General features: G+C 39.6%; 1 protein-coding gene across 3 annotated transcripts in view; it reads right to left on the bottom strand.

Moving 5' to 3' along the window:
• The window catches only part of LOC127578714 (tyrosine-protein kinase HCK-like), an 84,047-nt gene that overhangs the window by 34,729 nt on the left and 21,590 nt on the right, over positions 1–27,728 (bottom strand). For 2 of the 3 annotated variants that reach the window (XM_052031055.1, XM_052031056.1), the window contains exons 2-9: positions 13,817–13,934; positions 12,932–12,971; positions 9,385–9,484; positions 8,435–8,533; positions 7,183–7,286; positions 6,668–6,817; positions 5,389–5,541; positions 142–324 (exon numbers count right to left, since the gene is read on the bottom strand). In XM_052031055.1, coding sequence (XP_051887015.1) covers positions 142–324; positions 5,389–5,541; positions 6,668–6,817; positions 7,183–7,286; positions 8,435–8,533; positions 9,385–9,484; positions 12,932–12,971; positions 13,817–13,930 — 943 coding nt within the window. In that variant the 5' untranslated portion in view covers positions 13,931–13,934. The remainder of the gene's footprint in view (positions 1–141; positions 325–5,388; positions 5,542–6,667; positions 6,818–7,182; positions 7,287–8,434; positions 8,534–9,384; positions 9,485–12,931; positions 12,972–13,816; positions 13,935–27,728) is intronic. The other variant, XM_052031057.1, reaches the window with a different exon arrangement.

Genomic DNA, 27,728 nt, shown 5'->3' with positions numbered 1-27,728 from the left:
CAAATATATCTGTCAGTAGTCCTTGTACACCTGCCTTGTTAATGACAATATCTCCACTATAAATGGCAAATTAGCTGAATTCTCAAGATCTCTCACAGCAAGAAAGAAAAAAGAATGTGTAAATATCAATACTCATTTTACCTTTGGCCATATACTCTGTGATGATGTATATGGGTTCCTCCTTCGTAACCACAGCATTGAGCCGTACCAGCTTATCGTGCTGAAGAGCCTTCATGAGATTAGCTTCCATGAGGAAGGCTTCCACTGACATAGTACCTGGCTTCATGGTTTTCACTGCCACTTTGGTATGATTTTTGAATGTAGCTGAAATAAAGAAATTTGTGTGCTGTAATTAGTCTCTTAAATATTATCATTTTTGAAAATATTATGACTAAATGATTAATTGGTGAATAAAAACATCACTATATGATGATAAGTTTAGCATTTCTGATTTAAGTTATAATTTTGCTTTTACTGATTGATGGCATCAGCCTTGTTTCAGGCAGCATTCCCTACTTCAATCCCTGTTCACAAGAACACAAGAGGAAGAGTAGTAGGCCACTCAGCTTCTCAAGCCTGTCCTACCATTCAACATGTTCACAGTGGATCAATGCTGGCCTCAACTCCTCTTCCATGCCAGTACCACAACCCTCAATTCTTCAGCTATTCAAGCACTTATCTATCTTCACCTTAAATATATCTAATGAATAAAGAACACAAGAAGATAATAGCAGGAGTAGGCCACCAAGCCCCTCAAGCCTGCCTCGCCGTTAAATATGACCATGGCTGATCTCTGCTGGCCTCAACTCTTCTTCTCTGCTAGTTTCCCCATCAATTCTTCTATCATTCAAAATATTTATTTATCTCCACCTTAAATATATCTAATGATCTGGCCTCCACCACTCTCAGGGACAGGGAATTCCAGAGATTCCCTACCCTTTGATATGGAAACATTTCTAAACACCTCAGTTTTAAATGACTGTCTCCTTATGTTCTATCTATGTGCCCAGGTTCATGACTTTCCCCACTAGTGGAAACATCTCAACATCTACCCTGTCAATCCCCCTTGGGATCTTATATGTTTGAATACCTCATCCTTCTAAACGTCAATAAATACAAACCCAAACTGTCTAACCTATCTTGATAGGACAACTGTTTCATCTCAGGAATTAGTCCAGTGAATCTCCTTTGAACTGCCTCCAGTGCTACTATATCCCTTTTTAGGTAAGGGGACCAAAACTGTGCACAGTATTCCAGGTGTGGCCTCACCAACACCCTGTACAACTGCAACAAAATCTCCATATTCTTACACTCCAACCCCTCAGCCATAAAGGCCAACATGCTGTTTGCCTTCTTAACTATTTGCTGGACCTGCCTGCTAACTTTTTATGATTCATGCACTAGAACACCTAGATCCATCTGAACTTCACTCATTTGCAGTCCCATTTACCTTCATGCCTTAGTCCTTCCACAAAGACAATGACATAATCTTTGACCTTTGACAAGTTATCAAGAAATACATCAAAATAGTCAAGTCAGTACTTGTGTCATTCCAGTTATGCAGGACGACCAACCCCCTAGTTGGTGCTTCCCTTACTTAACTTACATAGCTCATTACAGTGTCCTGAATGAGCATGCTGAACTTGACATATTTTCAACTTTACTGTCAATAACAATGAAAAATTCCTCAATCCCAATTCCAGCTATTACAAAACATTAACCATTTTTGTTTCAGGAGACGTACAAATTGTGAATTTCTGAAATGGTCTGTTGGTCTTACTATGACAGGATGAGAAATGGCAACTGGCTGTGAAATTTACACAATTTCTTCACTACGTGCTTCAGGGAAGGAAACCTGCTGTCTTTACCCACCCTGGTCCATATGCAGCCGTAGACACACCAATGTGGTGACTCTTCACTGCCTCCTTAATTCAGAAGCAATTACGGATGAACAACAAATGCTGGCATATCCAGCAGTGCTCCCATCCCATGAACAAATAAATAATCTTGCTTTGGGGAAATGCTATGAACAGAGTTTTCTTTGTGGTACATTATTTTTGCATCTCTACATCTTTATGTATGTAGGTTTTTAATTAGAGCTCTCACCCCTTCAGTGCCACTCACACCCCACTGGTCCATTAGTTCACAACCAACTCTAGCACTTTATTTTGTCATAACCACATTGTGATAAGCAATGACTGGGTCCCATCTGCAGTTCTGGTCATACCCTCATTTTCTGACTTAGAACGATAAACATCAGTATTTCATACTGCAGTAGGATTATCTACATATTTTCGAAATTGTGACCGGAAAAGAGAACCATTTTTAAGTCTATTGGGTTGGTGTAATCCTGCTTCAGAGCATATATTCAATATGTAATGTGTCCTGATTGCACAGAGGAAGCTAGCAATGTAAATGTTTGTGCTACTGTGCTAACACAGTTCAGTGAGAAGGATAAATACAGATAGCACTCAATTTAAAAAAGTTCCCAGGAGACAGGAGATTGTGATTACAAGAACAGGAAAGATAGAGAGGATGTAGAATCAGTCTTAACAGGATGCGATTAATATTATGTCATTGCACTCCAAAGAGTACTACATTCACAAAACAGGTTAAATATTTTGATGTGAATTTTGTTTAAACTACTTTAGATTTAAGTAAGATCATTTGTATTTACAAACCCTTATGTTAAGAAAGCCGCCTTTAATCTTTATTTTGAAACACTGATTATCTGTTAAGTTTTTAAAAAAGTATTAATTTAACTCACTACACACAAAGAGCAAATTTAAACGTTTGAAGTTAGGCAGGGGAATAAAATCATAAGTTGAAGGATGGTGATTGCAAACCATGGGTGGTGCTTGGGAAGTCAGATGGGTGAAATTTGGGGGGTTTGTTTGTTCCCAGTAAGGTCAGAACAGATAGGTAGCAAGTAGAGTGGTTTGCCATCTATGGCTCCATCAGAGTGCAGAATAATAAGACGCGGTTGTTTTAGAAATGACCATGACCTGTCTATTAATGGTCACTTCTGGACATAGTTTCAATTTCCAAAGGGAAATTTATATTCAAAATGATGCCAAAGTATGTTGATCAAACATAACCAGAAGCACCCAGTTAAATTTTCAGTTCAGTATTAAATGTGGCAAAAAAAAACTCCTCATCTGTGATTCTGTGAATTGCTGATCCATGCTGGATCTTGTGCTGAAAAACAGTGATGGATCCAGTATGTAAGGCCTTTGTTCCTTAAGAGTCTTTAGTACCAATTGAGATAAGAATGTTGGTCAGAGCACCAGAGGAGCTTCCCATTCCTTTACTGCCAGTGAATCTTGGAACTTGGCTTGAAATTACAACAGAAAAATCCATTAACTGTAGCAAAAATGTCTCAAGACATTGTGCAGCAACATAATCAAGTACAAATTGATTACAAGCCACATAATGAGAATTTGGCTTTGCCAATTGGACAAGTTTTAAGGAGAATGTCCAAGGGAGAGAAAGAAACAGAGGGACAAAGAGGCTTTGGCAGGGAGTTCCAGAATTTCAGATTTGACAATTGAAAGGCATGGTGGAGCAACTAAATTCTTGAACGATCAAGAAACCAGGTAGACATTTTCAAGGGATATGGAGTGGAAAGAGATTACAGATACAAGAATAGGTAAGAGGAAAGATTTAGAAGAAAGGGCAAACAACTTAAAATCAAAGTCAATTGGTGCAGGAGTGATGGCTGAATGGGACAGTGCAAGTTGCACAAAGGTGAATTGTGGCAGATGTCAAGTTTACGGAGAATAGAACGAGATGACAGTCAAGTGTGTGTTGGAATAGTCAAATCTAGAAAAGGTAATAAAATAATGAATGAGAGTTTTCACAGCAGATGAGCTGAGGCAGAAGCAGAATTAGGCACTGTAATGCCAGTGGAAACAGCCAATGGTGGCATAGTGATATGGTCTAAAGTTCATGACAGGATGAAATTTGATATCAGATGGTGAATGGTTTGGATGAGTCACAGATAACTGCCAGAAAATTTACTGGGTTTATGTCAGAATAGAAAAAGTGGTCTTGAACTTCTTAGCATTCAGAGAAAATTTCAGTTCATTTAGTACTTGATGTCAGACAAGCAGTGTTGCAATTTAGGGATGATGCAGGGCTCTGTGGAGGCAAGGACAGAGTTAGGTATGTTAATGTACTTGTGAAAACTGATGTGGGGCTTTCTGATGATAGTGATGGGAAATATGTAGTTAAGAAATTAGGAGAGGCCAAAAATGGATCTTGGGATATACCAGAGGCAATGGTGCTAATACTGGAAGGGAAGCAATTGCTGGTGATTCTCAGCTATGAGTGGATGAATAAGGTGGTTACCAGGTGAATGCAGTCCCATACATCTAGAGGATAGAAAAGGGGTGATGAAAATTAAAGGTATGGTCAACTAAGTCAGAAGCTGCAGAAAGATCAGAAAAGACAAGGATAGATAAGTTAACTCCATCACATTCATATAGGTTGTCATTAGTGACTTTGATAAAAGCCATTTTAGTCTATGACAGGCATGAAAATCCGGATGGAAATATTCAAAGAGTTTCAAATAAGGAAGAGGTGAATTTGAGAGACCACACCTCCGAAGTTCTTGGATGTGCAGAAAGGAAGGTTGGAATTGGGGTGATACTATTTAAGGCCATGGGGTCAAACCTTGAACTATTGATAGGGATGGCAATGAAAGATTTGGAGGGAGCATGATATTACCAGAAGAGGTTAACATTATCAGCCAAGGAAGTGACATTTGATGGTCAGCATTTTTTGTGAGAATAATTTTATGGGAGCAGATTCTGGGTTTTACAGACAAAATGAGTTCAGAGAGGTCATACAGAGGAACAGGAGGGAAGCCAGACCATCATCTGACCAATGGCACCACTAAAAAAAGCAGTACTTCCTTGGTATTAGTGACCACATAAAACTGTGCCCACATTGTGGCTGGAACCAAAACATTTTGACAGAGGAGAGTGCTATTACTGAGCCGAGCCATTTTTAAAAAAATACTACATGCAATAAAAGCAATAGGTTCAACATTGAACCTTAGGTCCCGAAGTTGAAGCAATGTGCTAACAGAGAAGACTCAGGAGGTTACCTTGGAAGCATTGAACATTGCTAAACAAATCTAATTAGTATTTTTAAATTTTTGACCAGAATTCCAGGATAGTCCTCAATTTTATTTCTATTATATTCTGGTAACTATTGTATGGTGATCATATGACCCAACCTGTTAAAATTAAACCAGAGCCACCGAAGGAATAACAATGGTTCCCCATCAATTTGCCAAGTTTCATGTCCTGTAATTTGATCAACAATTACGTACTAGCTTAAAGGAGAGACATTGTAAGAAGATAAATTGATATTGAAACTTACCCAACCACACTTCTCCAAACTGTCCAGCTCCAAGTTTTTTCTCTAGTCTGAGTGACTCTCTTGGAATTTCCCAGGCATCTTTCTCCCATGGTTTTTGAGGTTTTTCACTAATGCAAGGCTTTGTTAGCTTCTGACACAATCCATCTCCTTGTTCTAATAATTGGGGTAAAAAAGAATGTTAGCGTGCAATTATGGACATTAAATTCTCATCGAGGATAGACAAGAACAATATCATCAGCTGTGACAAATTGATCTGATAAAAGCCAAAATAAAGCATTACCATAGATGATGCTCACATGTTTTACTTTATTGAGTTTTTTTATTATCCTTTTGATAGTAGTCTTATGATCCCATATGTTCTCTACTAAACAATTCGATACAGCTCATTAGTAACTCTTGCTAGAATATATGTAGCTGCTTTCTCTGTTGCAAAAATAGAGACAGGGCCCCAACTTTACTTTTGGTATGGCAAATCTCTTCTGGTGTGCCCCATAGGAACCAAAAATGCTATTTATCAAGAACATGAACATGCCATCAGGTAATGATTGCTATGCTTTCTTGAAATGAATGCTGGTCACTTCTATTATATATGATCAGAGCCATTTTTCAGAGGGTGGTGGGCAGTGGGAAAAGACCAACAAGATATTCCGGATAACTTGGGGTCAGCATTAAACAGAGAAATTTGCAGTAGACTGTGCAATATCTGGACATCAATTCTGGACTGCAGCAAGGTCGGTATTATTCAGCTACATCATGTCACCAGTTGCCTTCAGCAGGCAATTCAGCTGTCAGTCTCTAACAATTCAAGGTTGGACTCCATTTCTTCACTGTAAATGGACATGAGTTCAAAGGCAACTGAAAGCATTTTTCAGTGCCTGGTAAAAGGCTGGTTTCTATTTTGTAAGTAGATCAGCAAAAGCATACAGTTTTATCTTCATTTGACACAGTTTGCCGAAGGAGAACATTCGTACTTTACAGAAAACATAGTATTGTTAAAAAACACAATATGTGTAGCCCAGCACAGCACACATTTGCTTTGGTCTCACCTTAATTAGATTCATTATTGGCCACATGGTAACAGTGCACCAAGATCAACCACAATCTGGAATTTGTGTGTACTGCATATAGGCAAAGGCATTTACCAATTTATTTTAAATTAGTTATCCCCACCATTAAAAAGTTCCTAAAAGCATTTTGGACTAATACATGCAAAAGTACAAATTTATCCCTCAGAACAGCTGGCTGTAAGAAGATTGCTTTACTACACAACAATACTCACTCTTGTAATGGTTGACTAGTTCAGTCAAAGTGGTGAATGTTATTCGAGGAGAGATATAAAAGCCACCATTGTCCAGAGTACGTATCTTGTAATGTTTTACTGTGTCACCCATTGTAGGATCATAATCTCGAACAGAGAGGGAATAACTACCTAATCCACAAAAAAGAAAAGATTTTAGCAGTTCAAATACACAATAATATCAAAATCTCAGATCAAAACATTTTTTGTATCTTTGTTCATCACTAAATATTAAAAAAAAGATATAATCGGTTTACTACCATATCGCTATTGTGAGAATACTTCTGCCAAAATAAGGGTTGATAATGGACGGTGCACAAAGTATCAACTTTTAATGTTTATTGATGTTCAAAGTTTACATTTGGAAGTAAAGGAATTAGAGGTTGTTCCATATGATAGCCATATCTACTAACAACGTACATTTATATGGCACCTTAATATAGATAAATGTCCCTAGGAATATGCTATTGTTCTTAATTACAAATAAAAGTACTCACCTTTGGTTGTTTCACTATCTCTTATCATAAATGAACCACTCTTATTTCCTGTTGCCAGAAGTTGCCTCTCTGCATCCTTTCTACTGACACCTTTGAAGAACCAACTTGAATGGAACACACAGAACTTGTGTTAGTTTAAAAAAACTCGCATCTTCATTGTTTCCTTTTAGACTTTTTAGTATATTCAAATATGTCTTTATTTAATAACTTACTTGTTATACATGTGACCATTTTTTTTTTGTTCAGGATCTGGACCAGTGTGACCAGGTCAGTACTGACTGCCCATCCCTATTTTGTCTTAAGTCAGTGGTGGTGAGCTGCCTTCTTGGTTATGCAGTCTGAGTGCTACAGATGTGTGCATAGCATGGTAAGTTAAAGAAATAAACTGGCTCTTTTGCTGAGGTTAATCAAGGAATGTTGCCCAGGGTATTAGGAGAAGTTCCTCCTCATCTCTGTTCAATACCACAGAATTTTCACAATAGCAGGATTGATAGACATGTGCTTGGTTTAAATCACCTGAGGGATGGTATCCCTAATTCATACTCAGTTTATACAATACTTTTATTACATTCCATCAGAGCACCTCTAAAGATACTTCAGTAAAACAGCGCACTTAAATCTTGTTAATAGCAGTGCAGATGTCTACAAGGTCGTAATGTAAAGATAAGGACAGATAACCATTCTCAACACAGTACAACCAGCACCAAAACATTTTGGCAGCAGTGGTTAAATTACTATCCATTGTGGAAGCAAATGAAATAAAAACAGAAAACACTGTAAATACTGGCAGGTCAGGCAGCATCTATGGAAAGAGAAACAAAGTTAATATTTCTGATCATCAGGATCTTTAAAGAGTCTTTGACTTGAAATATCAACCGTTTCTCTTTCCACAGATGCAGCTTGACCTGCCGGATGTTTCTAGGATTTTCTGTTTTATTTCAAATTTCCAGAATCTGCAATTTATTCATTTTCAGTTACCATGAATATAGTGTGCCTTCATCAGGTTATTTCCATTGCTGCACCCCACCCCACTATATCTCCTACAGAATAAAAGACTTGGATGAACTTAATAATATTAGATGCAGAAAGTGAAAATATAGTGTGGCACTTATAATTAACTATAGTTTTCTATACTTCAACCTAACTACTTTGGACAAAATATCAGATTTGTCAAACAAAAATTGGGACAGACAACCATGTAAACTGACAATCTGCTTTAGGTTATAAATGCAAGCATTTCATGGATACTTACTCTTCCGTTTCAAGTGAGTTAACTCTGGCAAAATAGTTACTTGGAATATAGCCTTCCTGATCAGTTACTAAAGATATTCCCAGCCACCACTCATCTTGTCTGAAACAAAAAGGACAATTCTATTAGTTTGTTTTATTTGTGCATTTACCAGCTACAATTCAGCTTGATGTTGCCTCAAACTAAGATTTAATTAAAACTGTTGGTGATCTTTATATGTTTGTTAAAAGCATGTTGCCAGTACTCACAAACATACTTTGTAAGTTATCTGGAAATGGTGGGAAGAAATTAATGATGAGTCTCCTCTAGTTTTAAGTAAAAGCCATGCAGTGCTGCGGGTCTGCCTTGGATATCATATTATTGGGGCAAGCACAGATGTCACATTTGTTTTTACCCATCCATTGTACAGAATGTTGTCTTGGAATTCGAAGTAACTCTCCATTTTCAGGATCTTTGAGATAGCAGAATTTGGGTAGAATGTTCTGGAAACAATATGGCACTTGAACATGTCAATGATAGTACCTTTGTGTGTGAATCAATAAAGATCCCATTGGTCCACTGAAGTAATTATCTACACCATCTTCCTGATGGTAACAATTTGTTAAAATGTCTCTCAATGTCAATATTTGTCTTTCTTGCAAAATGGAACAAATCCATGCTGCACATCGTGCAAATAAAGGTTAAGTTCAGAAATTTTGGCTGGAAATTCAGTAAATAGTTCTTGGGTTTTGTATAAGCTAACATTATACTTTTCTAACACTGGCCATGCTTCAGGTGGCTTCGTTTGAAAAATTTTATTAACTATATAGCAGGCATGCTAATTGTTATATTAACATCATGGTATAAAATTTTTGGATTGTTCCATTCATTCTATCATTCACACACAATTCCCCTCCCACCCACCTCAGTGTGAACGTTAAAGCTTAACAATGGAGCAGTCAACTCTTACTTACTGTGAGATCACTTTCACTTTTTCTCCTTTCTTAAAACTCAGATCTCCTTCATGAATGCCTTCATAGTCGTAAAGTGCAACAACCACCATGTCGTCCTGTCCTATAAATGGGAAGAGTTCAATCAATTCCCGTCCATGGAAAAGTATAAAACATTTAGTTATATTTAGCCTCATGTTGCAATTAAGTGTGATGGTGCCCAACTTTCTGGGTCTCTGACTCACAGTTACAAGTGCAAAGGAACAGAGTCTCTGTCTGCACATTCACAATGCCACAGATCCTTTTCTAAATTGCAGGGCCAGAATTGCTTCCACGGCCAGAATGAACATCAGCTGTGAGCAATGGTGATACAGTCTGCCTTTGTTAAGCAGGATACACAGAGGTCAAAGGGAAAAATATTCACAACTGTTTTCCACTCCAATTTCTACTTTTGTCAAAAGCGAATCCACTCCCAGGATAATCAATTAGTTCTTTCAAAATGTCTTAATGCGCATTACTTGCACCAGATCCCAGACAGAGAGAGTGCCACAGTAGCCATGGGCACAGCTGGTAAAGCTGCTGCTTCACAGCTCCAGTGACCCGGGTTCAATCCTGATCTCCAGTGCCATCTGTATGGGTTTGCCTGTTCTCCCCATGACCATATGGGTTTTCTGCAGGTGCGCTGGTTTCCTTCCACATCCCAAAGTCTTGTGGTGTGGTATGTTAAAGGCCGAGTGTAAATTGACCCTTGTGTGCAGGTGAGTGATAGTATTTCTGGGAATTTGGCACCAATGTGGGGAGAATAGGTTACGGAGAAAGTTAGTGAGGAATGGGATTGCTCTGTGAGCCACAATGACCACCTTCTATGTCATAAGAAAATAATGAAAAATGGAAATATATTTGGTCAAATCCTAGGATACTCCAAAAGTTGTACCCTTCATGTGATGGGGAGGTATAAAGTAGGTAAGGTAATAATCTCATACTTCCCATCATCCTTCTATAGATCAACTAGCAAAATATTAAAAGCAAAAATAAACAATGGAAGAATATAGTAAAGGCTTCCTCTTCAAATTCTGACAACCCGCTTGTTACTCATTTTTGATCCATTGTATCTTGGCAAACACAATATAGTTCTTTAAATATATGCATAAGGAGGAACCAATTGGTGTAATATATTTGAATTTCAAAAGATATTTGATAAGGTACCACACAAAAGGTCTTTATAATAAAACAAGGGCTTATGGAGCTGGATGTAATACAGTATATGGCAAGGAGAGAGCCTTGTACTAGGAAATGAGGTCTAGGTATGGGTTAGTCATGTAGGACTGAGACAAAGAGAAATTTCTTAACCAAATGATTGTAAAGGTTTGGAATTCTCTATCCCAGGAAGACTGGGAATGCTCAACTGTTGAATTTATTCAATTTTGAAACAGCAAAATGTTTGGACACCAAGTAAATCAATAGATATGGGGACGGAGCTAGAGAGTGGAGAGGTAGACAATCAACCATAGTCTTATTAAATATTGTAGAGGGCTTTATAGGGGGTGGGATTGCTAGTGAATGCTTAGGTCATACTATATGGGCTATGCCTGTCTTTAATTTTTACGTTGTGTTTTTGTGGTGAAACATCTTCAATAAAGTTCAATTTCCAATCTTTTCATGCCCTGTTCTAAAGCAATGACAAAATAAATCAACAAAATGAGTTTGTAATGTGTGGTGATTTTCCAAGAGCGATTAAGCAAAGTTTGATGGGCAACTTCAAACACTTTCTAGCAGAGAATCCAGGAACAGCGCAACCTGAGCTCCAGACAAACCTTTCAGGAAACAAATATTAATTCAGAAAATAGTACCATTACAAAATGTGTCATTCTATGTACTAGTCCCCATCCTCAATTTTATTAAGAATCATTAAACAGGATACCATAGAAGTCTCAGGTTAAGCTGTATAGCTCTGTAAAGTGTCAAAGGGTCCATTCAGTGCTCAGTTTTATCTATATAAAGAGAGCACAATGCTTACCTACTTTCCCCTAGTTTAAAAATGCCATTTTGCTCTGCATTTCTTACTTAGAACAATCTTAATTCACCATTCTTGTCTCCTCACGAAAGATGATATAGAAATGAGACTGAATAGTTCTTGAAAGCTTTTTAATAACAAACATTCTAATGATTTTTACTAATTGGTAGCAAAAGATAAGAAAACCGAATAATTAGGAGGCTTTCAAACCTGCTCTTCAAGATGCTGGCAGATCTTCTATCTCAGTGCCATTTTCCTGCACCCTTAAGGCCCAGAAATCTATTGACCTCTGTACTGAATGAACCAAATGACTGAGGCTTCACAGTTTCCTGGGATAAAGGATTCCTAAAGATTCACTCTGTGTGAAGAAATTTCTTCATGTTTCAATCCTAAATAGCCCAATCCTTATTCTGAGACTGTGATCCTTGATTTTAGAATATAGCAGAAGCTCTGACAAGCTCTTTAGTTATTAGAACAAAGCATTTTAACCACTTAAGATTGCTGTATTGTAAGAAACTTTATTAGGTAGTAGGTTACTATGAGGAAGGTTATACTTATTAGAAAGTGAGGCACTTTACAAAATTCAATGGATTTTGTTGAATCCTTTTGAATTTATGGAGCTTCCAACAGATAAGTATGAAATTTCGAAGCTAAAGGATATGAGAATTAGAAGCAGGATCAGTCCACAGAGACTCTCAAACCTTCTCTGCCATTCAACAGGATCATGGCTGATCCTGAGCCTTGTCCACTTTCCTGCTCAATCTCCAACACTTCTGATTCCCTTCAATATTCAAATCCTATCAATCTCAATCCTAAATGTGCTCAATGAATGAGCACCCACAGCCCTTGAGAAACAGAATTTTCTGCATAAACAATGAACCAAAGAAAATCTTTCTGTGCTGTAACCGATCCCTGATCCAGTGAACGATAGCACATCAGAATTCCTACCAATTCTTTCCTTGATTCCCGTGGAAGGACTAGAGAGCAGACAAATTTCAAGAGGGGCTAAAATCACTTTTACAAGAATTTTTACCATAACTACCAATGGGTAATAATTCAGCTTGGCTGCAACAATAATTTTCATTGGCAAAGAACTGCTTTTAACAATAAACAGCTCCTTCACTTCCATGAAATGGTGCATCCACCACCTTGCAAATGTAATTAAAATCTGCATTAATCACACTGAAATAAAAGCTTTTCTATATTATGTAATGTTTTATATATAATGTATATAATGACTAACTATGTCAAATCTAATCCATCAGTAATATAGCACAAGCAACAGTTTACTAAAAAAATGTTAAGTAATCATGACACCTCACCAGCAATTTCTTATCCTTAGTGATTATTTATAGGAATTTGAATCCAAGCTGTCAAACATTGACGCATTAGGAATCACAAATAATGATCACTTTGCCCAACATCACATCACTAATTTCATTATTAAAGCTGGAAAGAGTGTCCAGTGATAGCAGGGGGGGGGGGGGGGGGGGTGTAAAAAAGCAGCTGAATCAAATGATTTACAGGTAAGACCAGGAATTAGAATTTCATACATACCTCCTGGAGAACATGCTGGCATAGGACAGCTATTTGTGTTCTAAAGAAAAAGAATGTTAACAGTATATGAATATTCCATTGTTCAAGTACACACAGATTCATAGGCCTGTCATAATATACTTTCATATTTGCTCCACATACTTCCATGACCAATTTACAGTAAGATAACTTATGATTACCATAGTATTTCTACAATTAACCAAGGATACATAACTACTCCCACGGACCTGGCTACAACAATGGCATTTCAAACCACTGGAAAAAGGGTTAAGTTCTACTACCCACAGCCTGCCAGCTGTGACAAAGCCCGAACAAAAGTAGCCTTAACTGGGAAGGGGAGTGTTCCATTACTAAATGTAGAAAAAAAAGTTAGAACTAAAAATAGAGACTCAGAATGTCTTTCTCCATTAAAATATAATATGTAAATGTAGATTTTTGTGGAGGAGCCTTTATCCTGATTTTGCATGATCTCCACACACTTATTTTCCATCAAGTGGCATTGGATGTTGAAAGAGGAAATTAGGATGTCTCTGTCCTGCTTCAAAAGCACCAAGACCATTTCCATCAACAAGTACAAACAGACAGTTCAGCAATGTGATCAGAAATAAAACTGGGAACTTCCGGCCTCCAAGTTTGGAAATACGTGCAAGTTACTTTTGAAGTGGCATATTAAGTGAGATGCTCTTGTACTCCTGACTCTTGTCAATCCATTATGCAGTCATTATTCAGTCCACAGAGGCTTCATTCAGCATGACAAACGCACACACACAATTCTTATGGGAATGGTGTTTATTAACAACAAAAACAAAATCCTCTGAAAGATTTGTGTATAGGTTAATTTTTCCACTAATTAAAGGATTACCTTAAACTTTTATTCTTACTTACAAGAGAATTGGATGTGGGGTCTTTCACATAAAGAGCTGTTTGAGATTTACGTACGGGATCATTTAAGCTTTTTTCTTGCAAGTCCACAGAGTCTTTTGATTTGGCACAGCCCATGTTTCTGAAAATACATTTTAAGAAAAAAAATATTTTATGGCGTACTCCAAACAGTGTAGCTTCATCAGTGATTGAATGCCAATGTAAATTTACAACAAACTTTTCATCTTATCTCCAATATTATCAATGCCTAAAAAATAGCGGCTGGAATACTTAAGCTGACATAAAGACGCACAGTCCAACTTCCAAACAATGAATAACTTAAAATGGCATTGTAAAGGCATTAAATCCAGTTAAAACAAATAGGAGATTAGGTACAAAATGAAATAATTGTACCAGAGACCTTGTTGATTCAAATTGCATCAAAAGATAATGAAAAGATTCTGGATAATGACGAGACAGACTTCAAATATCTGAATTTTGTTAGAATTTATCATTAATGCACTTGACTGTCTTAGGTTTGTCACAGAAAACTTTTGAGTGCTAGTTTCAGCACCTTTGGTGTAACTTTTGCAGCTCTGACCAAACACAAGGCATAAAAATCTCAAGTTTGCAGCAGTTTCATCGCTTGCAAAAGAAAATAACTTAGTTAGCCCAGAGCTTGGAGAAAACCATCTCTGACCCAACAAGCAGCCAATTTTACCAAGAGGAATCACATAACAAAGATTTCAGCCAAGTAAAACAAAAAAAGAAGCTCGTCTGATTCATATATTTTTTTTCACAGCAGACTGGAATTATAGCATGTCTGGTGATCTAGGAGCTACGTAATATCAAGATATTCCCCTTTTCCCCATTAAGTATATATTAAAAAACGTATGCATCATGGACCCAGGACAATGTTTAATCTATTTATGACAACTTGAGATGCAGAAACCAGGTGTTATTTCTGGTTGGGTCCTGATTAGCAAAAATATGTTAAAGTGCAATTAGACTCTAGAGTACAGCAGGAAGAAAACAATAAAAACAAATCACAAGTTAGCATTTCTGACTGATCGCCATTCAGTGAGTTATTTTTGAAAAACATGTGCTAGCTGCAAATTAGCCTCTAGGACTCTGTAAACAATTGACAATAAATCTGTATCACAAAACAAGGGCCTGAAGAAAGCTAATTTAAGTACAGATGGGAGGAAGCAGAAGCAAATTGGATGGGAAGATTTTTTTTGAAAGAAGAATTTGGAAATTTGCTAACTTATAGCTAGTTAATCACATTCACAGATAAATAAACAAAAGCATTTGTGGTTTCTAATCAAATAAATTGGGTAGCACAGTGCACGAGTACTGTTGGTGCTTCACAGCTCCAGTATCCAGGTTTGATCCTGGACTCTAGTGCTGGTTTTTGAAGTTTACATGTTCCCTCATGACCACTTGGATTTCCGCAAAAGGTTCACTAATTCCCTCCCACATCCCAAAGATACGCTGGTTAGTAGGTTAACTGCTTACTGTAAATTTCCCCACATAGGTAGGTGGTAAAAGAATCAGGGGCAGTCGATGGGCGCTGAAGAGGAATAAGTGGGGGAATGAGATTGCTCTCCAAATGGCCTCCTTCTGCACTGGAAATATGATGAATATGAATAGAAAAACTGCAGTTTGTACAAAAGGCCAATATAATAATTGCAAAGTATTATTTATACAGCATAATAAGTTTATTGCAGTCAATAACATACGCTTCAGTAATGCATGGCTTTAAGAGAACGACAAAAGGTCTTTTTCCATATCTGACTCTTCCACCCACGGAAAGGTTTTTAAGGCCCTCAAAAGATGGAGGAGAAGATACCAACATACATACACTTCTCCAGAATATCATGTGAAAACAGAGATTTTGCTTGCTGCAGTACAACTTCCAAACACGTTCCTGTTAATCCAAACATCAAAGCTCCAGAATAACAGTTTTCAGGAGGGGTATATCTGAGCACCAAGTTAGAGCACAAAACAGTGAGTCTGAGTGGTGTCATATCACAAGAGCATCTAGTGCACAAGAAGTTCCACCAGGACACCACAAAATGCACAATAGATGGGTTTATGGATAGTGTTCAGTTATAATTCTCACCAACACTTTTATTAATTTAGGGCACTTACTGCTTTTAGTGCAGAGAAGCACCCCAAAGTGCTCTCAGAATGCACGAAGAAAATGGATGTCTTACTTTAAAGGGGAATCAGGAAGTGGGATGCACAAAGGGCTGTAATTGGAGAAGTGGCACATTTGAGAGGGTTTAATGGGGCAATTACAGAGATAATGTGGGATAAATCCATGAAGTGATCTATATCACAATTTCTTGAATGAATTGTTGGGAGGACAGTTGCCAGTTTAGAGCAGCAGCAAGTGGTATTTAATACACATGGGATACCAGTGAAAGAGAATCAGAGCAGGTGGTGTGCACGGAAGGTGTAAAGTATCTGTTGCCTTGATCATGATGCTGAACAGCTATTACACATTTTCATTTGCATACTGCAGAGTACAAGAAGGAAGTACAGCATCTGGAATAAAGCTGGGTCCTGGTGAGGGAAGAGAATATGGAGTGGGGGGAGGGGGCAACTAGTGGTGAAAGGCCCAGAGAGGGCACCTGGCCAGAGGTTGCTGTGGAAGATGGAGATGAAGCACCTTGTTGGGAAGTTTGGATGGGCCTAGGGTAGTCGGCCATCAGGAGGACGAATGGCCTTCTCTCGTTCCCCTTGCGTTTCCACGAGCTTGTGAGTATGGACAATAAAATCACATGGAGGTTTCCTGGACAGGTGGAATAACATTGTACAAAGCTGTACAGATAGGAATAATAACCTTATTATTAACAGACTGGTTCTGCTAGACAGTGCATGACCGAAATCTGAAATAAAAACAAAAATTGCTGGAAAAACTGAACAGGTCACGTAGTCCTTGTGGAAACAGAAAAAGATTTAATGGTTCAAGTGAGAGAGAAGGCAAAGCCATTTTACATTACAAAGACGGAAAAGGGGAGATAACAATGGGAATGTCTGACAAAGGTGCAAGCCAAAGTTGTCAAGGCAACAATTACTCAAAAAAACTGGCAATTGAAAGAAAAATGATGCAGAAACAATTAGAAACATAATAAATTGAAACAGACAGGTACAGCCACACCTGTGTGGAAAAAAGGGGAGTTAACTGAGGAGATTATGAAACTTAAATATTAACACGTCCAGTCAGGTGAGGTGCTGTTCCTTGAGCTCTCACTGGGCATTATAGAAGAATGTCGGAAGGTGAAGACATTGGTCAGAATGGGTGTGGTAAGAGAATCAAAGGGCAGCTGGAGACCCAGAGTGAAATCCATGGAATGAATGTGGCTCCCTTATAAATGCAGAAAAAAAAACACACTGTGAGCACAACTCCTGTGTGGATCCATGCTTGATTTGGAAGGACTATTTGGGTGGGAAGGGAAGAGGCAGAAAGAATGTTGAATCAGCTATGCTTACATGGGAAAGAGCTGTGACAAGGGAGTTGTTGGTAGTGATGGCAGAGTCACAGAGGGCACAGTCCCCTTAGAATGCTGAAAGGAGGGCGGAGGGAAAGATGTATCTGATGGTGGAGTTACCAGACATTATGGAGAATGTGAAAGCTGGTGGGATGAAAGGGGAGGACAAGGGGAACTCCATCCTTGCTCTGGCTGAGAGAAGGGGACAAGAGCAGAAATCCGGGAAATGGAGACGTGATTGAGCTCCCAATTAAGGAAGCTCAAGTTACAGTTAAGGAAATAGAAAGACATTTTAAAGGCAGTAATTAATTAATTGGTTTATTATTGTCACATGTACTGAGGTACAGTGAAAAACTTTATTTTGCATGCCATCCATACTGATCATTTCATCACATCAGTGCACTGAGGTAATATAAGGGAAAAGCAATAACAGAATGCAGAATAAAGTGTTACAGTTACAGAAAAAGTACAGTGCAGGTAGACTATAATTTGCAAAGCCATGAAGAGGTAGATTGCAAGGTCAAGAGTCCACCTTATCAAACAAGAGGTCCATTCAATAGTCTTATAACAGTGGGATAGAAGCTGTCCTTGAGCCTGGTGGTACGTGCTTTCAGGCTTTTGTATCTTCTCTAGTGTGAAAAGCCTCATCATTAGAGCAGATATGGCACAGATGGAGAAACTGCGAGAATGGAGTGGAGTCAGTATAGGAGGTAGGGAGAGAGGAGGTGTAGCTGAGATAGCTGTGGGAAATGGTGAACTAGTAATGGACACTGGTTGTGAGCCTCTCCCATGAGATGGAGATAGAGATGTCAAGAAAAGGAAAGAAAGACTCAGAAATGGACCATGTGGAAGTGAGAACAGAGTGGAAACTGGATGCAAAAGTAATAAATATTTTGGGTTTCCTATGAGTGCAGGAAGTAGCACCATAAAGCCATCAATGTAATAGAAGAAATTGGTGGGGGTGGGGAGTTCTTGAATAGAACTGAAACAAAGACCCAAAAGAGATAGACGTAGTTTGGCGCCCATGCGCGTTCCCATAGCCACAACTATAACCTGGACAAAGTGAGTGGAGATGAAAGAGTTGTTTAATGTAATAAGTTCAACCAGGCAAAGGATTGTGGGGGAAAAAGGGGGCTGCTTCGGTCTGTTCAAGGAAAATGTGAAGGGCCCTCAGACCATCCTGGTGTGGGATGGAGGTATGGGATAATTGGACGTTCCCTGTGAAGAGGAGATTGATGGGACCAAGGAACTGGAATCTGTCAAAGTCGCAGTGGGGTGGGGGGTGGGGGGCACCAGAGGTATCATGGATGTAAGTCAGAAGGTATTGCACAAGGAGAAAGAAAGATTAGAGCCAAGGCAGGAGGAAATGTTCTGTGGGGCAAGGGCAGTTTGAAACAATGGGTCTACCAGGGCCATCCTGCTTGTGGATCTTGAGGAGGAGGTAGAAGTGGGCCATGCATGGTTGGGGAATAATTAGGCTGTGGGCTGTGGAAAAAAGATCTCTCAAGGAAATGAGGTCAGTAACTGAATGGGAGGCAATGGCTTGATATTCATTGATGGGGTCATGGTCCATTGGGGAGATATCAGAGGTATCAGCTTCTGGAAGGTAGAGATCAGTTTCCCAAACTACCCTTGTCAGGTTTGATGATATTGGGGTTGTTCCTCAGTGGAATGTTGCAAGTTCAGAGGACCATAGGTTAAAGTAAGAGCAGTGGAAAAACTGAGGTGGTCAATGTCATGTTGGCTGTTAGCAATGAACAGCTAAAGAATGTAAGGTGCCAGAAGGAAGGGGGTTTAGAATTTCTGAAATAAAGGAAATATGCTTCCTGCTGTGATAGTGTTTCACTGCTGTGGTAGGGAGACGCCCGAGAAAAAGATGCAAACATATCCTGAAAGCCACCCTGAAACAAAACAACATCCATCCTGATCTTTGGGCTTCCCTGGCTGATGAACACCAATGGTTTAACAGGACAACCTCAAGACCACACATGAGGAGCATATGGGTGTCCTACATAAATGGCTGGAGGAGCGCACCACCTCACAAACTACCCACCCACCCATTCCATCTTTGGGAGAGTCTACCGTTCCCACCTTGCTCAGAGCTCACAAAACTGGAGTGGAAGTAAGTCATCCTTGATCCCAAGAGACTGCCTGAGAAAAAGCATGCAGGCACACGCTGATGCACGCTTGAACTATGTTTGGCCTTCCTAATGTTGAATTGGGTGTAGTTGAAAGCTATCTAGGAGATGTTGCAACCATTTAGAAAACATGGGGTTGTTCAGCAGTTAAGAGCTACTTCAGCTTGAAGTTATTGAGGAAGGCCAATTGACAGGAAAGCTGAGATTTCTGAAAGACCCTCAAGGAAGAATACTGGCCCTCTGATTAACTGTGACACAAGCATCAGGCTCCAAAACTATAGACAATCCTGTTGTATAAAGTTTTTCCATCCATAACAATGCTGAACACTGTCCTTGTGTGAAAAGACAAAGCTTGGGAAAACTTCCAATATTAGATTTAGCAGTATAAAAGTTTAGCAAGTATGCTTGTTATTCAATAAATGATATTTCCAGTTTCAACAGGGTAACTATTTTGCTCAACATTTGAATATTTGCTCTACCTAATCTTGAGAGCCATCTTTGTTCTTAATTATACACGGTTCTCATTTGTCAGCTCCGCTTAAATTACTTTTCCTGGGAACCTGATCTATCCACTGGACACTGCTTAGCAAAAACAAAAAAACATTTGAGTTTAAACTTTTACCAATGCCCTCTAGTTCTGCAATACAGGAAGTAGACTCCCTTCACTCAAAAGATCCGATGCCAATAAAAATCAAGGCAGTGTGAGAGTCTCTCTTCATAACATAGTCACGTAATAATACTGGTCGCTTTCCCTTGAATCTAAACTAATTTAACAAAATCCTTCGGAAGTGGTGGACAGAAGATTGCATTTTAAATCCACATCTGCCTCTAATGAGTTTTGCAGAATTAAAAGTGTTCTGACAGAGGCTCCATATCCTAAATGTTAACACATTATCATGATTTCTATTTAATTTTCTAAAACAACAGAGAGAAATCAGCAAATGTTTTTGATTAACTCCTTAGCTTTAGAATTTTTGGCGAAATGTTTTGAACAAAAATCACTCTGAAACCCAGACCATTGATGAAAGTAGAGCTGTAGATGTTGGCTTCATGAATTTTAGTAAGGTGTTTGACAAGGTCCCTCATGGTGGGCTCATCCAGAAGATTAAGATGCATGGGATCCATGGTAACTTGGCCATTTGGATTCATTATTGGCTTGACCATAGTTGACAGAGGGCAGTGGTCGATGGGACTTATTTCTGGCTGGAGAGCCATGACTAGCGGTGTTCCACAGGGATCCGTACCGGGACCTCTGCTGTTTGTGATGTGACTTGGATGAAAATGTGGATGGGTGGGTTAGTAAGTTTGTTGACGAAACAAAGATTGGTGGCATTGAGGATAGTTTAGAAGATTGCCAAAGGATACAGTGGGATATTGATCAGTTGCAGATATTTGCAGAGAAATGGCAGATGGAGTTTAATCTGGATGTGTGAGGTGTTGCACTTTGGGAGATCAAATGTAAAAGGACAGTACACTGTTAATGGCAGTGTTCATGTACGGAGGGATCTTGGGGTCGAAGTCCATAGCTTCCTGAAAGTGGCTGCAGAAGTTGATAGGGTGGTAAAGAAGGCATGTGGCCTGCTTGCCTTTATTAGTCAGGGCAATGAGTTCAAGGGTCAGGAAGTTATGCTGCAGCTTTATAAAACACTGGTTCGGATGCATCTGGACTATTGAATTCAATTCTAGTTGCCTCATTATAGGAAGGATGTAGAGGCTTTGGAGAGGGTGCAGAAGAGGTTTAATCTTCTGGTTTAATCCATGTGGTTTGGTTTAATCTTCTGGTTTAATCCATGTGCTATGAGGAGAGGTTGGACAAACTTAGGTTGTTTTCCCTGGAGTGGTGGAGGCTGAGAGGAGACCTGATAGAAGTTTATAAAATTATGAGAGGCATGGATAGAATAAGACAGCTGGTATCTTTTTCCCAGGGTCAAAATGTCTAATACTAGAGGGCATGCATTTGAGAGTGGGTAAATTTAAAGGAGGTGTGAGGGACGAGTTTTTTTTTAAACACAGAGAGAGTGGTGGGTGCCTGGAATGCACTGCCAAGGATGGAGGCAAATATGATAGAGGTGTTTAGGAGGGCTTTAGGCACATGAACGTGCAGAGAATGGAGGAATATGGACATCACGTAGGCAGAAGGGATTAGTTTAGTTAGGCGTTTAAATACTAGTTTAATTAGTTCAGTGCAACATCATGGGCTGAAGAGCCTGTTCCTGTGCTGTACTGTTCTATGTTCTCTATTGATATAATTCACCATAGTTATTCATTTATATACATTGTCTAAAGATCCCACAATTAAACTATTAAAGGCGTATCCATAAAAAGCTTAATGAGCATCTCACCAAGTTATAACTTATTCAGATATGTATTGTGCTCATTGCTTTGGCTGCAATTATTACAACAGCAACAACATGGTTTGGAAACTTTTTATTCATTCACAAGATGTTGATGATGAGATACCGGCATTTATTGGCCAATCTACATGCCCCTGAGGACATAGCTAAGGGTCAACTACTTTGGCGAGTCTGGATTTACATGTAGGCCAGAAAGGGTAAGGATGACTGAATTCCCTCCCTCAAAGACATTAGTGAACAAGGTGGATTTTTATAGAAGTCTGATAGTTTCATAGTTCTCATTGGTGGGATGAGCTTTTTTATAAATTTCAGATTAATTTACTTATTTGAATTTAAATTCCCCAGTTATTCTGATGGGATTCATACTCATATCCATGAACTCTGGCTGCTGTTCCAATAACCTTTAAAAAAGTTACATTCAATAACCTTCCAAAATCAATACTTAGTTCTTCTAGAATTGTGAAATCAAGAGCTAAGTGCTCAGAGCTCTCTTTTCACACACAGAATGCAAGAAACAGAAGCAGGAGTAGGTCATTCAGATTGTGGCTTCTCTGCCATTCAAAAAGGTCATTACTTATCTTTTATCTCAGTGCTAGTTTCTTTTATAAGATAAGGATAAGGTATCTTTATTAGTCACATGTACATCAAAACACACAATGAAATACATCTTTTGCGTAGAGTGTTCTGGGAGTTTCCAGTGCCAACGTAGCATACCCACAACTTCCTAATCGTAAGTCTTTGGAATGTGCTGAGGAAACTTGAGCACCTGGAGGAAATTCACGCAGATGTGGGGAGAACGTACAAACACCTTACAGTGGTAAAACTGAACCTGGGTTGCTGGCGCTGTAATAGCTTTACGCTAACCACTACACTACCATACCTGCCGTTTCCTGCACAACATATATTGCTGGATTCCCTTAATATTAAATTCTATTGAACTCAGTCTTGAATTATGCCGTGAATGAGCTTCCACACCCCTCTGAGATGGAGAGAATTCCAGATTTCACTATCCTTTGGGTGAAGGAATTTCCTCTCATCTCAGTCCTGATTGGCTGTTAACTTACTCTGAGTCTCTGATTCTTGGTTCCAGACATCCCAGTCATGGGAAACATCACTCTGTCAAACTGCCCGAAAAGTTAATGCACTTTAATGAAATTGCCTCTCATTCTTCTAAGCTCTAGATAGAATAGGCCAGTCTGCTTAAACTCTCCACCAGCAACAAACCCACCAACTCAGGAATAAATCTTGGGAACTTTACTTTACTCCGTCTATTCTAACTGTACCCTTCTGTAGGGTGGAAGGGAGGGATGTCCTAGATGCAGACTCACAAATATCTATATAAATTGTAGCAAGCCATCTCTACCCTTTAATTCAAATAGTTTTAAAATAGAGGCCAACATACCAATTGCCTTCTTAATTGCTTGCTTAGCTGCATGTTAACTCATTGTGATTCATGTACAAGGACACGCAGGTCCCTCTGAACAACAACACCTGTGAATGTCTCATGTTTAAAATACTGCACCTTTCTATTTGTTCTACACAGGCAGTTGATCTCACATTTTTCCAAGTAACGTTCCACCTGCCATATCCTTGCCCTTTGCATTCTCCTCACTGTTCATACTACTGCCTAGCTTTGTATCGGCAGCACATTTGATATATCATAATTGATCTCCTCATCCAAGTCATTGATATAGATCGTAAGTAACTAGGGAAGAAGCACTAATCTGTCTAACAACCCTCTAGTCATGGTCTCAAATCCAAAAATAACCCGTTTCTTCCAACATTGTTTCTGTCCATTGACCACATTAGTATATCAATCCTAATACCATGAGCTCTCAGATTAAATAAATATCATTAAATAATTAAATAAATATTACGAAAGTCTAAATATACCACATTGCCTTTACCTGTCCTGCAGTTACATCAAAAAAGACTTGTCAAACGTGAATACCTTTTCAAAAATCCACACCCACTCTGTTCAATACTATTATTGTTTTCCAGATGTACTGTTAGCACTTCCTTAATAATACGTTCTAGCATTGTTTGCACAATTGATGTCAAACCAAATGCTATAGTTCCTTGTTTTCTCTCTTCCTTCTTTCCTAGCTTGATAGAGTTATTAAACTTGGCAACAGTGTAGTCATAATTTTCTCCCATTCACTTGTTGTCCAAATATGTGACAAAGTCTAATCGACCACTTCTTTAATTATATATTCCAGCATTTTCCACAGAATTGATGTTGGACCATCTGACCTAGAGTTCCCATCAATTTGTGACAAAGTCTAATTTAGGACAGATTTGCATAGGCCCAAATTATAAAAATTAGGAAGTGCAGCTAGAACAAAACTGCCAGCTCAAATCAAGTATCAAATTGGGCCCAGTCACGATTCAGGTATGTAGTATACTTGAACTACAAACTTAGCTTTGCTGCAGATCCAAAGCAATTCACACCAATTCAGGATTTAATGTTTTGAGGCCAGTTTAGCCACAACAACGAAGGGAAATATATAAAAAAATTAAATAAAACTCTTTACTTGGAACTGTTGCCCATCCTTATCTGCTTGACAAACTGCAGACTGAATGCCCAGTCTATCGTAACATTTCCAAGCTCAACAACAGTATTTGACTAAAACACTCAAAGTAGGCATGGAAGAAGGATTGGAGTATGTGCAGCATCCAACTGAATTATTAGGTTAGAGAGCAAAGAAATTACACGGATTTTGCAGATGTAACATCTGCAAAACTGTCAGTATTCACTGTTTTTCTACTACAGAAATGACAACAATTTCTTGGGTACAGACAGGTATGGCTAAATGCAGACACCAAAAACTACAAACAGTGATCACCAACCATTCCACAAGGTGCACTGTAATCTACTCCAACAAAAACAACATTATTATAAACTTGCCTTACTGAGCAGTATCTAAAAATTTTACATGGTATCACAAGATTCAACTTAAAAAATATCAAACTTTTATTATTACTGCTGAAAAACCTCCTTGCCCTAAGAAAGTGTGCAGGGACTGCAATACTGTTCAGATAAGTATTTGAAAATAATGGATTGAAATTAGATTTAAAAGAATAAGTCTGTTTGATATTTCAGTTTCTAATTTAATCTTGTGAATGCCACCAGCTTTGTTCTGTATTTTGCTTCCTGGTTTGGCATGACAATTGTAAACACAACTCGCCATTCTGCTACCATGATAAAATCACAGTTGCTAGATGCCAGGGAACCGCCGGAACTGACATCCATGAACAATTGATGAGGATAAAAGGGGAATTACATACGATAATGTTACCAGACTTTTGGGGGAAATTTTCTCTGTCTCCATCATTTCAATATGTTGCATTCATCCTTATTTTTCTATTCCTTCTGTGGGTTGAGATTTTTGTTTCAATGTCACCTTACTACTTTTGGATGAACATCATCTTTTTAGTTATAGTTTGGATTTGAAGCTTGTCTTTTCTCCTCAATTTGCCAATCATCCTTTTAGTCCATTTCTGCTTGTTAATATATTAATGCATTGAACGCTTGTTAAAGGGTTGAAGTCCTTTCTACCTTTTGTGCAAAGTTTAGAGATTTCAGTTGTACATCCATTTTGGATATTGTTTAAGAGATTTTCAATGTAGGTATACATTTGAAACTGTTGTTAGGTAGGTTTAGAATATTCTACGTGCCCTCCATTGAACTGAACATTCTCTTCCAATAAACCAAAAGTTTAGGACATCACATTATTCTATTTTTTATATAATTTCTCCTTTCTGGCATGAATTGTTTTAAAATGTTTCTGAACAATTTTCACTCACTTCATTATTTCCCTAAACAATGCACTAATCTTTGCTTGAGGGACAGCAAGCACAGTAGTGTAGCGGCTATCGTAACGCTTTACAGCGCCAGCGACCTGTGTTCAATTCCCACCGCTGTCTGTAATGAATTTGTAGGTTGTCTGCGTGGGTTTCCTCCGGGTGCTCTGGTTTCCTCCCACATTCGAAAGACGTACGGGTTAGGAAGTTGTGGGCATGTTATATTGGCACCAGAAGTGTGGCGACACATGCGGGCTGCCCCCCAGAACACTACGCAAACGATACATTTCACTGAGTGTTTCGATGTACATGTGACTGATAAAGATAACTTATTTTATCTTTTGACACCAAGTAAAATCATGGGGAAGAAAAAGGCACAAGAAACTTTTACAGTCCCTCTGTTCAAAGTGTGCCAGGTGAGGCTAGGGCGGTGGGATGATCCATGCATGGATCAAGAAGTTGGAGAAGTGGGAGAAGTGACAAACAGAAAAGCTGCAAAAGATAAACTGGGGATGCAAGAGATTCTGCAGATGCTTGTAAAAGTAAACACACAAAAGGCTGGAGGAACTCAGCATCTATGGAGGGAAATAAACAGTCGATGTTTTGGGTCGAGACCCTTCATCAGGATTGGAAAGAAAGAGGGCAGAAGCCAGAATAGGAAGGACGGGGGAGGGGTAAGAGCACAGGCTGGTAGGTGATAGGCGAGTCCTGGTGAGAGGGGGAGGTAGGTGGGTGGGGGAGGGGGGATGTAAAGGGAGTGATGCAAGAAGCTGAGAAGTGATAGGTAGAAGAGGCAAAGGGCTGACGGAGGAGGGATCCGGTAGGAAAGGGCAGTAGACCATGGAAGAAAGGGAAGGAGGTGGGGGGTAGATGGGCAGGTCATGAGGGTGGGGGAGGGGAAAGAGTAGGGGTTACTGGAAGTTAGAGAAATCGATGTTGAGGTTGTCAGGTTGGAGACTACCAAGGAGGAACATGAGGTGCTGTTCCTCCAACCTGCACCTGGCCTCAATGCAGCAGTAGAGGAGGCCATGGTTAGACATGTCAGTATGGAAGTGGGATATGGAATTGAAGTGGCTGGAGTCTAGGAGATCCTTGCTTTTGTGGCAGACGGAGTGAAGGTGCTCGACAAAGCAGTCACCCAATCTGCATTTGGTCTCACTGATGTAGAGGAGGTCGCACCGGATGCAATAAATGACACCCTCAGATTCACAGGTGAAGTGCTGCCTCACCTGGAAGGACTGTCTAGGGCCCTGAATGGTGGTGAGGGAGGAGGTGTAGGGACAGGTGTAGCACAGTGCGGTTGCAGGGATAGATGCCGGGAGGGTCATCAGTGGGAAGGGATGAGTGGACAAGGGAGTCGGGGAGGGAGCGATCCCTGCGGAAAGTGGGGGGGGGGGGGGGTGGAAGAAGGGAAAATGTGCTTGGTGGTGAGATCCCACTGGAGATGGCGCAAGTTGTGGAGAATGATGTGTTGGATGCGGAGGCTTGTGGGTGGTAGGTGAGGACAAGGGAAACCCTGTCCCTGTTATCTTGGGAGGGGGAGATGGGGTGAAGGCAGACCTGCGGGAAATGGAGGAGATGTGGGTGAGGGCTGCACTGATGGTGGCGGAAGGAAACCCCATTTACTGAAAGAAGACGACATCTCAGATGTCCTGGAATGGAAAGTTACATCATGGGAACAGATGTGGTGGGGGCAGAGGAACTGGGAGAAGGGGATGGCATCCTTGCAAGTGACAGGGGAGGAAGAGGTATAGTCAAAGGTAACTGTGAAGTCAGTGGGTTTGTAAAAGATGTCTGTGGTTAATCTGTCCCCAGAGATGGAGACAGAGAGATCCAGAAAGGGGAGACAAGTGTCAGAGATGGACCAAGTAAATTTGAGGGCAGGGTGGAAGTTGGAGGCAAAGTCGATGAAATTGATGAGCTCAGCACGGGTGCAGGAAGTGGCCCCAATGCAGTCATCAATGTAGCAGAGAAGAGAGTTGGGGAGCATTACCGGTGTAGGCTTGGAACAGGGACTGTTCCACGTAGCTGATGAAAAGGCAGACATAGCTGGGGCCCATGCGAGTGCCCATGGCTACACCTTTGGTTTGGAGAAAAAGACGTTGTTCAGGGTGAGCACCAGCTCTGCAAGATGGAGGAG

This window comes from Pristis pectinata, chromosome 16, assembly GCF_009764475.1.
Source record: "Pristis pectinata isolate sPriPec2 chromosome 16, sPriPec2.1.pri, whole genome shotgun sequence".
Taxonomy (NCBI): domain Eukaryota; kingdom Metazoa; phylum Chordata; class Chondrichthyes; order Rhinopristiformes; family Pristidae; genus Pristis; species Pristis pectinata.
This window is presented reverse-complemented; position numbering and strand designations above follow the sequence as displayed.